The 14,523-nt window shown below is 42.7% G+C and overlaps 1 protein-coding gene across 2 annotated transcripts in view; it reads right to left on the minus strand.

Annotated features, from left to right (window-relative positions):
* The window catches only part of zswim8 (zinc finger, SWIM-type containing 8), a 103,826-nt gene that overhangs the window by 50,347 nt on the left and 38,956 nt on the right, over positions 1–14,523 (minus strand). For both annotated transcript variants that reach the window (XM_015945550.3, XM_015945549.3), the window contains 2 exons: positions 13,940–14,249; positions 6,032–6,187 (listed from right to left, as the gene is read on the minus strand). In XM_015945550.3, the coding sequence (XP_015801036.3) occupies positions 6,032–6,187; positions 13,940–14,249 (466 nt within the window). The remainder of the gene's footprint in view (positions 1–6,031; positions 6,188–13,939; positions 14,250–14,523) is intronic.

Raw genomic sequence — 14,523 nt, forward strand, 5'->3', positions numbered from 1 at the left:
CATCATCCCTATGCAAAGACAGTGGCGTAAAAAGGATTTGGCAGGCACTGATTTTGCAAGTTGTCCTACTCGAAATGGAGAGAGGTTTGTAAATTTCATCACTGGTACAATTTAACTGTGAGAGAGAGTATATAAAAAAAATCCAGGAAATCACTGTGTATAAATTTTAAATAATTTATTTGTTAAACTGTGCAGAAAGTAAGTTTTTGGTCAATAACAAAATTTCCCCTCAATTCTTAGTATTAATCTTGTAATATAACCTTGGTTGTCAATGACTATACATCACACCAGGTTTACACACACTGTAGCTGTTATTTTGGTTCATTCTACCATGTAGATCTGCTCTAGAGGTGTGATGTTTTGAGGCTGTCGCTGGGCAACACAGACTTTCAACTCCCGCCCAGACTCTCATTTGGATTGAGGTCTAAAGAATTGCTAGGCCACTTCATAACCTTGGATTGCTTTTTACGTAGCAATCCTGTTTTTGCCCGGGCATGTGTTTGGAATTATTGTCATGCTGGAAGTTCCTGTCACTTTTAATCTTCAATGCTTCTGTTGTAAGGTGGAAAAACGATGGTCTGGCCGGGATTCAATCCCAGACTCCCGGTTGAGAGTCACGCCTGCGAACCAGTCAGCCAAAGGAATATCCTCGTGGCCAAGTAGCCAGGGTGCGTGATCAATCAGGATACAGTGACAGGATGCTTACCCTGTCACACTTTTCACTGATGTTAGGAGGTTTTTTCCCAAAATCTTATGATACATACGCTTATTGATCCATTTCCTAATACAGTCATCTTGCCTCCTTTGAAGAAAAACAGCCCCAAAGCATGATGTTTCCACCTCTATGCTGTTGGTATTAAGGATGGAGAGATTCACCAATCTGAACCAGTGGTTCGTTCATTACATTATGCGATTGCACCGGTAGCTTCAGTGTGCAGGGGGAGAGGTCCTACCTCAAGTGGAGGAGTTTAAGTATCTAGGGGTCTTGTTCACGAGTGAGGGGAGGAGGGATCGGGAGATCGACAGGCGGATTGGTTCGGCGTCTGCAGCGATGCGGACGCTGAGCCGATCTGTCGTGGGGAAGAGGGAGCTGAGCCAGAAAGCCAGGCTCTCGATTTACCGGTCGATCTACATCCCAATCCTCACCTATGGTCATGAGCTTTGGGTAATGACCGAAAGAACGAGATCGCGGATACAAGCGGCCGAAATGAGTTTCCTCCGTAGGGTGGCCGGGCTCAGCCTTAGAGATAGGGTGAGGAGCTCGGACATTCGGGAGGGACTCGGAGTAGAACCGCTGCTCCTCCGGATCGAAAGGAGCCAGTTGAGGTGGTTTGGGCATCTGGTCAGGATGCCTCCTGGACGCCTCCCCGGGGAGGTGTTTCGGGCATGTCCTGCCGGCAGAAGGCCCCCGGGTCGACCCAGGACACGCTGGAGAGGTTACATCTCCAATCTGGTCCGGGAACGCCTTGGGGTCCTGCCGGAGGAGCTGGTGGACAAGGCCGGGGAGAGGACGGCCTGGAGCTCCCTAATTGGGATGCTGCCCCCGCGACCCGGACCTGGATAAGCGGAGGAAGACGAAGACGAAGACGAAGATTGCACCGGTAGCTTCAGTGTGCAACGCATACAACTGACAATTTTGCCTAGTGGTTCAGAGATGTCCAATAAGCAGCTGAGATAAATGCATATCCTAAAGGAACAGTAATATTATGCTACAACAGTATTTAATATCACCCCATATGGCTCATTACAATATTTAAAAATATTTTCTGATGTTTATGGTGTTTTGGAATAATTCGTAATAAGTATACCAATACTTTTCTGATTCTGTTCATTTACTTTTCTTAGAAGAGTGACCATATAATCTTCATTTCAACTCCGCTATTTCAACAGAGTATTGTAGCAATAAAAATATGTACAATATGTAAATAACACTGATGAAGTGCATTTTATCTGTCAGCAGAGGATTTTGAGGATTTGGCATTGTTGGCAGTCCATTGGTAACCAGCTCTACTGGACAGCAGTATCCACAGTCGATGCAAATCCGGATTTAACCGAGGCAAAGTGGAAATCACTAGAGAACCATGCACAAGACATTCACAAACATGGAACACAAGTGTTTCCATCTCGTCTCCACCCTCCAGTGGTAAGACAGAACCTGAACAAACAATAGCTAATTCCAGATAACTGATGGATACACCCTAGGAGAGATTATAATTATGTGTGGTTTATTTTAATGCATCTTTTGGTGATCAGCAAGATCAACTGCAGCAGTTAAGCTGGAACAAGTGGAATGCCAGCCAGTGTTTTTTTAACATGTCAGACAGCTGTCACCACATCAGACATATTCACTCAAAGCATTCCACTTCCTTATCCTGAAATTAGCTCTGAAAAATACTGGGTTCTTGTACCTGAGTGTGTACACTAGGCAAGTATTATTGAGCGTTTGTGTGATTGTGACCCAATTAGCAGCTGGGATGAGAATCAGCTCCTCTAAATCTCAGACCGTGGTCTTGATTCGGAAACGGTAGAATACCTTTTCCAGATCATGGATGACGTCCTGCCCCAAGTGGAGGAGTTTAAGTATCTCAGGGTCTTGTTCACGAGTGAGGGAAAAGTTCAAAGTGAGTTGAAAAAGTGAAAAAGCATGAGGCTGTGGGGCAGTACATCAGTCAAGGCTTTCTAAACAGGTAGATTTTAAATTACATTTATTGATTTAAGTGTTTATTGGAACAATTTGCATGGAGTTGAGTAAAATTGCAAATGTAATCTTTGAACTTTACAGTTTAATTTTTTTTTTTTGTCAGTCTAAAGATGTTTTGCAAGAACCAAGATCAGGAATGACATCATTTAATGTTTATGTTTCTATTCAGAGGATGTTTTGTCACTACCATCGACATATATACTGGATAATTCATTTCCATAGGCTCCAATAACACGTTTTTGTGCTAAAATGGGAGGTGGCCACCACCGCCATTTTGACCGTGTCACAGGTTCTGTCAAGCCCAGACAATTCCACAAAAGGGAAGAGAGGTGGAGCTGAGGGTTAGGCTGTAAGGCTGGGATCAACTGACGACACCCGGTCGAACTAGCTACAAGCTAACCTGAAGCTAACCCAAAGCTAACGTGCAGGTGGGAGCTAAGCTAACGGACGTAGCAACCTAGCTACAACCGGAGTTAACTGTGCACTACACCAGAGCTTCTGAGTCAGAGATACGCCGGGCTGACCGCTTGGTAAAACCGGGTGGAACACAGAGGTCTCCCGAAAGCTGCTGAAAGCCGGCAGCCCGTGCAGCAGACAGAAGCCGTGATCAGACAGAGATGCGGGAAGGGGATAAGGGTGGAAAACATCGGTCTCCCGAGAGCTCCACAAGCCGATAGTCGGAACCCAGCTCCACCAACACGTTATATTTCAACCCATTTTCTAAAGTGCAGCATTATGTTAAATGCACTGGGTTTTACCCTATTACATTTAAATGTCATGGCTAAACAGTACATGTTAAAATCTAAGCTCAGCTCAGCAGTGACCTAAAATACATAAATATAATTTTATTTACCGAAAAAAATGAAATGGAGACTCATTGGACGCTCTATTAGTGCAATTAATGCCACAGCAAGTCATTTTGTCCAACAATTGCACAAAAACTATCCAAAAAAGAATACACAAACACAGAGACTCAAAATCCCGGAACAGTTTCCAAGCCAGACCGAGGCTCTACTGAGGCCTTTCCACAGAGCTAGCTCTGTGGTCACGTGGGTCTGAGGCGGCGGTCACGTGGGTCGGATGCTCATTAATTATACAAAATTTTAGGCTTTTAATACACTTAAACAGAAGAGTGAGAAAAAATCACCCCCCTCAGAGTTGTCATGAGTGTAAACTAGATAATTTAAACCAAAAACATGTTGTGGTACCAGGCTGTAAACATGTTTATTTCTGCTGGGAAATTGATATTTTTAACATGGGAGTCAATGAGGATTTGCTCGCTTCTGACACCAGCCTCCAGCTGAGGGTGGAACTGCAATTTTTGGTACTTCCGGGATTGCTTCAATTTTTGAGCCGCATTGTGGGAGCTTGGTCACTACTGCGCCCTCACTCTCTCCCTGAGAGCCACTGGTCACAGTGTCACTCACCGTGACACCAGGCCCGATCCCCGCCAGAGGAGAGGGTGCCGCGGGTTCCACCTCTGTCTCCGCTCCTGGTCCTGCTGCATTCTGTCGGTGGGGACAAGCTATACGCTTGTGACCCACATCTCCACACTCAAAACATTTAATCACACTACAACAAGCATACACCATGTAATACCCTTCCTCATGCTTCACTCTGAATGAGACGTCCAGCATTTGTGCTGCACAGTCTAAGTACATGAACACCTGTCTCCGCAAGGACTGGATATGTCTCAGTTTAACATCTTTACACCCCAGGCTCACTGTATGGAATCCACTCGTCATTCTCCCAAAACGCCTGAGCTCCCGCTCAAGTTCAGTGTCAGGAACAAAGGGAGGAACTCTCGACACGGTGATGTGGGTAGATGGTAGCGCAAATGGAGAAAACTAGGGCTGAGCCATATCATACCTTTCACGGTAATACCGGTACAATGGTGGGCAATGATAAGAAAATGAAATATCGCGATAGGATAGAATGGGTAAAATGCGCTTGCGCAGTGCCATTGTTTTCATACGCTCATACGCACATGGCGGAAAAAGCATGGCGACGACGGAGAAGGGCGAAAGCGGCTCGTTGAATGAAACAGAATTTGTTTTTAAAAAAGGTGCTACTTCAGTGGTGTGGAACTGGTTCGGTTTCCGCCTGTCAGATACCCAAAAAAGCACAATTTTTTTGTAGAACATGCAAGTGGGCCGTCGTGGCGAAGGGAGGAAACACCACAAACTTATTTCATCATTTGAAGCAGAAGCACTTTTGGAGTACAACAAAGCTGTTAAAGCACGCAAAGATGCGTCCCCTTCAACAAGTGCGGTGGTAAGACCAAAGAAGCTGGCTCAACAAACAATCGGCACAGCTATAAATAGCTGCACCCCGTATGACAAAAGTAGCAAACGATGGGGAGAACTAACTAATGCAGTAACGCATTGTTAAGCCAGGGATATGATTCCCATTCAGAGTGTGGAAAAGGAAGGTTTCACAAAGATGCTTAAAACGTTTGATTCACGCTACAAGCTGCCCACCAAGAAATACTTCTCTAAAGTCGCTTTGCCTGCTTTATATGAAGAGGTTCATACTGAGGTGTCAAATGCATTATCGTCTGTGGAGTTTTTGCGTCCACCACGGACATGTGGCCAGCACGCGGTGAGCACTCCGCTATATTTGCGGTCGGAAGATCTTTTTTAACTGCAGTTCAAAGGTAACTCATGAGGTGAAAATACATAAAGCCAGGTAGCAGTTTTTCTTTAGGATTGAGAGGAGATGCAGGAAGATAATAGACAGCACAGAAAAATAAGTCACATAAAAACAAGTTTGTTTTTATACCTGGTGGTTGCAACAAACAGACACCATTGAACATAATCAGAAGTGAGGAACAGAAAATGATATTATTCCTTCAATGTTTAGATCAGGAGGAACTCTGAGGCTGCAGGCGCATCAGTGAGTTTGCGGCCGCTGCACAGGGGGAGGGGGAGAGGACTGAAGCAGGGGAACAGTTAAGATGCAAAAACTACCGTTGTTAAAAGAGATGCGTGTTAACTTAGAAAATGTGGGTGCAATTTTTATTACTTGTCCCTATTACCCTAAACCCCCCACCCCACCCCCTCACCCCCGTGCGTGTTCCGGCATCTGTTTTGCCTTTAGAGAACTTTGGTTTGACATCAGAATTTGCGTTCCGGGAATGTTTGATTTACAAATTAAGCACTGATTACACGCATGCACAGCAGAAGGACTTGAGTTCAGCTGGCAGTTAACCGAGCAAAACTATTTTACCCGGTTACAACATTAATGGCAATTAACCAGTAAACTATGTACTTCTCTAGCACGAACATCCTCAAATGATAAAAAAAGATTGATTATACTGCCCAGCCTTACCTGTGTGTTTCTTCTTCTGCCTTACAGGTGAACCCCAACAGCGTTGGCTGTATCCACAACGTCCTCCCAACACTAACCGACTAGGAACTGTGGTCTCCAGTTTCAAATGAGAAGTTTCCCTTTGCTGCTCACTTGATAACCGAGACTCATCCATTCCTGCAGAAACATAAATCTGAGTCAATATTTCTAAAAGGAAAACGCATACTATCCACTTGTCAACATACACAATAAACTTCATGTACAAATTGCAATTGACACCAGTATTTACATTTTTGGAAGGCTGTAAGCCGCACAAAAAAAAACCCACTATCATTTCACAAACCACAAATCAACAGTGCAAAACTATTAATGCAAGAAAAAATAACAGCCCTTGGATTATAAAATGTGTAGGCTGTTATATTACATATTGCTATTGATTAAGATGCAAACCAATCAGATTGAGTGCCTCAAGTTTATAATCCCGAGAATTGCCTGTTTATAAAAAGATTTTATTAACATTTTACTAGATTTTAAAACATTATTCAACAGAGAATTTTTTTTAATAATTCAAAAAAGGTTTATTAAAAAAAACTTGTTGCAATATTTTCTGCAACGATTTGTAACTATACAGTGTTCCTAATTATTATGCATATTGTATTTAGGTGACTGTGAGATTCTCCTGCCACCAAACTTCACACCACGGCTGCCCATAAATGTTATGAACAGGACCGGTGACAAAGGGCAACCCTGCATGATGCATGATCAGCCGGGCCTGTGTGTGGTAATGTGGGGACAAGGTGGAGTTTTGGGGCCGGTTTAATTATTGGGCAGCGCAGTGCGTAATGCTGGGTGCGCAGGATGGGTTGGGGAGGGAGAAACAGCATCTGTCAGGAACTAATCATGATGATGCGGTGTTGATCAGATCATCAGACTCATAGGGACACGAGCAGTGCTTTGGACAGGTGCGCAGCTGTACCAGTACCACCGCCACTTCTAATTATAACCTTTAAGCATACCGGCACTTTTTTTCTATGCTATAGTGCCAGTAAATTTTCCAGGTATTCATTAGTCAAGATCTCTGAGATTTCTGTAAAAATGCTAGCCTGGCAAGCCAGACTAAATAAATGTATTATTTAGTCTGGCCATGCTCCATTGACGGCTCTCGGTTGTGGGGCGGGTTCTAACGTTGTCTTTCAAATGATCTCCGCATTCCACTGGACAATGAATGTGACATACTCTTGTTTCACTCTGTTGCATCATCCCACCCACCAGGCATATAGAGTGCTCTGATTGGCCCACAAAGCGGACAAAGCTCTGTGATTTGTTCACTAAGCAGATAGAGCACTATGATTGGCCCACGATTACGGACCAATCACAGCTCTTTATGTGTTTGAAATCCCTCTAGAGAGTTGTGATTGGCTAGCCAGAGTCCTGGTAGGAGCTGCTGAGGTTCCAATGGAGCATGCCTAGACCATTCTTTGCAAAGCAAGAATTTGGTCTAGTTCACTAGGCTATAAAAATGCCTGTTTGTCCACAAACAGCAGTCATCCACAGTCTGGCACGCGCTCCATAAAGGGCTGCATTTATGTATAAAAGGCAGTCAATGCTGTGCAGCACAGCGCGCCTCACCATCAGCTCAGGCAGTAGAGAGAAAAAAAAGAGAAGTTTTCCGACACTGTGCACATTCTTGCAATGACTGACCACAGCAGCAGCTGACCAACTGACTAAATGTTCCAACAGGCAGGTTTCCATGGAGGAATAGAGACGGTTTCTAAACGGAAATATAGATCATGAGCAAACACAAGGCAATTATGTCGTGGTTATAAACATCCAGCTGCATGAGACAGAAGAGAGGACTAAACTGGAGATTAGATTTTATAGCAGCCTGATGATCATTTATGACATTTCTTGTTAAATGCATAAACCTCCACCTCTGGCTTATTTTGTCTTTGGTTCATAGACTTTCAATCCTTAGTTTTATTGTTGGTGTTTCTATAAATAATATTAGGAAAACATCCATGTATACTGGCTGTCTGGAGAGAGAGAGAGAGAGAGAGAGAGAGAGAGAGAGAGACAGAGAGACAGAGAGAGAGAGGAGAGAAGAGAGAGAGAGAGAGAGAGAGAGAGAGAGAGAGAGAGAGAGAGAGGAGAGAAGAGAGAGAGAGAGAGAGAGAGAGAGAGAGAGAGAGAGAGAGAGAGAGATTATAATCATATCATTAGTTACAATAATTTTATTTAGACCAAAACATGATGGATTTCTGGTCATAAAGTTGATGCTGAAGTTAGAAGTGAACCCTAGCTCTCACTAGTTGCTGCTGCTGACTGAAGCATCTCCAAACCGAGGCTAAGCTCTGACCGTCACACGTTCAGCTCAGCTCAGCTCAGAAGCAGCACAGCATTAGATGACCTCATTGATGACTTTGCATCCAGAAAAAGGAGATGTGTGGATCTGCAAAAGGCTCCTTCTGTTGTACGAGGTTGTTCATTTATTCCGTGCCTACTAAGCTGTAAACCTAAATGACACTAATTATACAGGCATTTTGCAATGGGGAGACACAAACCCTTACCCTAACCATCAGCAGTGTATTCCTAAACTTAACTAACAAAAACTCAATTCATTTCTTATCCCTAAGCCTAAAACTGGGGGTCCACCGTATTAGGACCGGGTTTTGGTCCTAATACGGATCATCCGTCTTCAGAAGATTAGTGAATATGCCATTTCTGGTTCTAAGTAGAACAGCTGTTTAAGCACGCACACACACGCACACGCACACACACACACACACACACACACACACACACACACACACACACACACACACACACACACACACACACACACACACACACTTTTGTATGCCTCTGCTTGTGGTGTGATTCTGTTGCACTAGACGTGGGCTGGTGCCTGTTAGTCTCAAGTTCAGGTATATGATGGTGTCTGTTCTATTTGATCTAATGTGCATGAGACACAAGTAACAGAAATAAATAGAATTTTAGTTTATGCAACATAAGTACATGTTATAGCAGCAGAACACAAATATTTATATTGTAGAGGAAAGAAACAGGGCACATTTGAAACTTTAATTTAGTTGTTTTACACTTTTACATCAGTAGGCACCCAACCTGACTCACTTTTAGTGTTTTGCGTTAATCGGGTGGTGGCCTACATGGTTTCAAAATTCACGGCCTGAATTATTGTCCCAGTCCGCCCCTGCACCTCGCTGCTGCATAGTTGTTTGACTACCTCAGCGAATTCTGCCCCAGATATTGGACAGTCCATCCCCAGGTCTCCCAACTCTGGTTCCTCCTCGGAATGCATGTCGGTGGGATTCAGAAGCTCTTTTAAGTATTCCTTCCACTGCCCAACTATAGCCCCAGTTGACATCAATAGCTCCCCATCCCCACTGTAAACAGTGTGAGCAAGTTGCTGCCTTCCTCCCCTGAGGTGCCAGATGGTTTGCCAGAAACATTTTGGAGCCGATCAATAATCATTCTCGATGGTCTCGCCAAACTCCTCCCACGCCTGAGATTTTGCCTTGGAAACTGCCACTGCTGCACCCTGATGACCCTCCAGTACCTGTCTGCCGTCTCTGGTGACCCAAAGAACAGTCATGCTGTGTAGGCCTCCTCCTTTAGCTTGACAGCTCCCCTAACCTCTGGTGTCCACCAAAGGGTACGGGGGTTACTACTGATTGGCACTGGCCACCTTGCGACCACAACTAGCACAGCCGCCTAAACAATTGCAGAGCGGAACAAAGCCCAATCAAACTCAATGTCCCCCACTGCTCTCAGGACGTGATTTAACTCATTCACTGCCATTGACGACTAAAGTAGTCATTTTAAATCCAACCGTTCACTGCCGATGACGACTAAAGTCGTCATTTGCATTTTTTTTTACTGTGTGGGCATCGGTACGAGCCCCCGCACCGTGAGAACAAACATCTCAGCTCTAAAGCCGATCTTCATCCGCATATGTCACATGTCACGTGATCAGGAAGCAGAAAATCCATGTGTTAGGAGATCGTTTTGGGCCGCTGCTGTAAAAAAAAAAGAGGCGCGAACTGGAAAAGCTTCTGCCGATCACCATTCAACAACGGATTATGAAAGAACGGATAAAGCTCGAAACGCGCGGATTCTTCCTGATGTAAGAGGTGAGTCTCCGCTTTGTTTTGGCGTCAACATCATCCTAGCCTAGCGCACAACGTTCTGTGACTCTTAAAAAAACAAAAAAATGAAAAATAAAGCAGTGAGAAACGCTGGCAGCGAAGGGCTTTAACAATCAGGAAACGGCTGGCAGTGAATGAGTTAATAATGATTTATTATCAGTTGTGTCACACATTAATATCAGTTGTAACATCCAGCAATGGTCAGTTTTTAGGTACAGTTTGACCATTCAACATCTGGTCAAAAAGGAGACACGAGACTGCATGTGTCCCTTCATCCCACCAGCTGGAGCTCAGAGCCTGCAGCTCTGAACACAGATAACGAAATGTCAACAATAACGTTCTCTCCTCGAGGTCCAATCTTTCAGGATTCTTCATGCCTCCATATAAGGAACATTCGCAGCCCGGATTTGCTAAATCAGATATGAACTTCTACAATTTATAAGCTAGATAATCATTAAATAAATGTGTTTATTGCTACTTATAATAATTATAATATAATGAAATGTTTCATTAATCTGTGCTCAATGATTGAAGTTTGAAATGAATGTTATGTTATGATTACAGTGATTGAAATATGTTTCAGCATGTTAATATGACAAGGTCATCACCATTTGCACTCACACAAGAACAAGAAAGGTGAAGTTAAAACATAAGGAAGCAGAATAAAGAAGAAATCTAGATCAATTTAAATGCAGTTTGAATGCTGCGTGCAGCAAACTATCGCAGAAGATGCTTCAACTGAGCTGAAATGGCTAAATGAGCAGAATGTATTTGAAGATTTACGGAGCAAAGATGACTCCGAGTAAAACAGCCCAAAAGTGATAGGTGAAGAAAAAAGGTGGAGAGAAAATACTACGATAGAAGAAAACAGAAATCTCTACACATAGTTTCAAAGAAGTGGACGGCTAAAAAGTATAAAAGCATTGCATTGAATTGTTTGATTTGGTTCATTTGTGTTTTCTAGAAATGGTTGAAATGAGCTAAGTTGTTTCAAATAGTTTCAAATATTTAATTTAGTTAAACAAGCAAATTTAAAAAGACTTTAAAAGGAACCCAGGTAACAAAACCCTGTGGTTCTTAAAAGATAAATGTTAGTATCAGTTATATTAAAGTGGTGTAAAAAACCTTCTTGATGTCTTCATTTTTGTTAAAATTTGTAAAAATAGTGTAACTCGCAGGTCGCCATTGTTGTTAGCGTCGCACTGCACTCTGGGTAGTGATGTCATAAGGTTGCACCGGCAGGCTTTGTGACCCTGTAGTGACTGTTCGGCGACATCAACATGTCATCTGCTCAACCTTTTAAACCAGAGTGAAACATTAATGAGGACATCACTGAGGACAAATGAAGAGCAAGAAGGGCGGGATGAAGCAAGTGCAGGACAAAACCGGTGGTGCGTGTGCGGCAACTGCATTTCCATGGTAACCTAGAGGGAGAGTGTTTGTTGTCCAGAACTCACATTTTTGTCAGCAGAAGTTAACGGTAAGCTATCATGTGATCAAATTTTAGCTTGCAAAGTATGATCTCAAAAAATTTTAGAAGTGAAAATTTTTTGGGGCTCAGACAGGCATTTGGAACCCGGGTCTCCCACTTCGGAAGAGTCTCTTCACAACTAGCCTACCAGGGATGTTGTGTAACTCAATGTATCCTTGCCTAACTGAATCCTCATATACAAATACTGTGGCACTAAATTTGTATATTTAGGCTGAATCATTAATTGAGATTAATCATTGTATGTTTAAGTGGAAAAGTATGATGTAAGATGAATTTTAGAAGTGAAAACTTTTTTTGGCCCAGTTTTTGAACCCAGTTATCTCTGCATGGGAAACATATTGTTTCACCACTGGACTACCAAGGATTTTGAGTCACTCTGGTGCATCCTCCTTTGTAAAGGGATTTTTTTAAAACTCAGCAACATCCGCTGGAATGACAAAAATTTGCTTTCCTAACTAAAACCTCATAATATTTACTCGCTATTTGTAGGATAACAGACTGGAAAGACAGCTCTTTGTCAGAGTTTCAGTCAGACAGTTTTCAGCTCAAAACACATTGGATTCAATGAGACTGTACAGGACTTCGCTCGTTAGCGTTTGTAGTAAAACAACCGTAATACTTACAGCACAAAGAAAGGCACTGCCTGGTAATTACAAAAATCACTGCCGTTTTATATATAAATCATATCTGTAATCTTAACAATGTGGTTGTAGCAGCCACTTAATCACGTTTCAGTGGGTTAAAGTGCAGCTGTGTGATCCTCTTCTGGTGCCTTCTTTCAGGAAGGGCGGGGAAGTGAGCAACAACCTTTTGAATTTTAAAATCTCCTCCTCCTCACCCTGATGACTTCAACTTACAGACACTGTGTAGTAGCAGTGGTGGCTCCAGAATTTTTTTTCTGCAGGTGCTATGAAGGAGCTAGTCTTTTTATTGAGGGTGCTATGAAGGAAGTGGTCATGCGTACCTGTTGTTCTCTAAAACACCTTCAACACTAGCAGATACACATAAGTGCACAAAACCTCAACAACACCTGAAACAATCATTAATATACATCATAAACATATGAACAATCGCCGACTTGTCCATGAAATCATAAACGCATACAGCCACACAGAAAACCATCTATAGTGTTGCAAGGTTAGCTAACATTAGTGTTAGCATTTCCAGCGGCAAAACCCTCGACTGCTGCGGCGGTTGAGGATTGACTCTCTTCATCCAGATCCGTAGGTTTTTGTGGGTCTGAGATCACTTCCAAAGATTCATTCGTTTCTGACTGAACCCGTGGAAATTTGGGCAACAAAAACCAATCAATTATACCACTAGCTCTACCTTTCACTCGTTCACAGGTGGAAAATGAAGTCAAAGGTTAACATCAATTTCCTGTTTTGGTTTAAGTTTTTACAATCTATATGATCATTTACTGATTATTTTTGTTTTGTATGTTAAATATTATCACATCCACACGTTAAATTAAAATTAAATAGTAAAAAAAAAATCTAATATTTACTTGGGGGTGCTATGACAAATCCAGAGGTAGCTATGGCGCCCCCTAGTGCCGCCACTGTGTAGTAGGTGTGTTAATGAGGATGTCAGATCTTATGTCATAATCAAACCTACCTATGGGTAAAAATAAAAGTAACCCTGGACCTTGAACAACCTGCATTTTGAGAGCCACAATAGCACTGACTATAGTGAAAATAAGTTTGACATCCCTGACTTTTAATATGCAATTAATATCTTAAATTGCTTATACGGGGAGAAGATGGGAAGCAGAAATGTGCTGATTGCTCATGCAATATGATGATATATTTAACAGAAAATTTCTATCATAACAACCAACGATTTATAAAGGAATATCATAAAGATTGACAAAGCTGCCAAGAAAGTGGGCTCTTAAAACAGTTTAAGGCATATTCAACATAAACTTTGTGATTTATAAAGATAATGCTTACTGGAAAAGTTGGCAACTTTAGGCAAACTCTCACCCTGGTGTAAGCACATTTTGGAGACTGGAAAACAGGTGACATGGTGGATTTGAAGGGTCAGTCACCCCCTGGGTGGAGTCTCACTTCAGCCACACTTGCTGTTTGAAAAATGTGTCTAATGAAGGCATTGCCTGGCAGACCAAGACCAGGGTGCTGAGGCAGTGACTGACAACACCCTTCTCAACCCCCTTCCAATAATTTGAAATAATAAAGTAGCACATTATGCTACTTTATTTAAATGTCAGCCCAAGAAGAGCCAGCACCCAGAGGTGGTAGTGGTTCTTACCGTGCTCTCTGGTGTCGGCAGTCCTTTCCCCAGTTGAGTTGTTCTGTATTATGGTCAGATCAGCCACCTCCTCATCAGCCAGTGGCACAGCAGATGAAGAGTTTGAAGAGGCAGCCACAGTGTGTGGAGAGGATAAAGACAGGGAATGTTTGGTGACACCCCCAGTAGCACCGCTGACCCCGCTGTGGCTGGTTATGGTATGTTTTGATGGGCTGCGTTGATTTCCAGCTACTGGTTTGCTAGAATAAAAGGAGCTCAGAGTCTGGGGCTTGTGGGTTTGACTTTCCCGATCTAACAACTTGTCCAGAATCTGAAAATGTAAGCAGAGTTGGGAGAGAAAATTCTTCACTCCCTTTGTACATAGAAAAATAAAAATCACAGAATTTACATTATGTTGCCAAAAATCAAGCTCTGAAAACTATTAAACGTACCCTCTGCCAGGAAATATACATTTCACACATGTTCAAAAAAAATAAACACAGAACAGAATTTTTTTCTAAATTCCATTAAACCTCAAGTGTCTGGGTACATCATGGTTAGTCTGATAGAAATACCACAAAACAAGAAAATCACGTACCAAACAA

This window comes from Nothobranchius furzeri, chromosome 12 (assembly GCF_043380555.1).
Source record: "Nothobranchius furzeri strain GRZ-AD chromosome 12, NfurGRZ-RIMD1, whole genome shotgun sequence".
In the NCBI taxonomy this organism is placed as follows: Eukaryota; Metazoa; Chordata; class Actinopteri; order Cyprinodontiformes; family Nothobranchiidae; genus Nothobranchius; species Nothobranchius furzeri.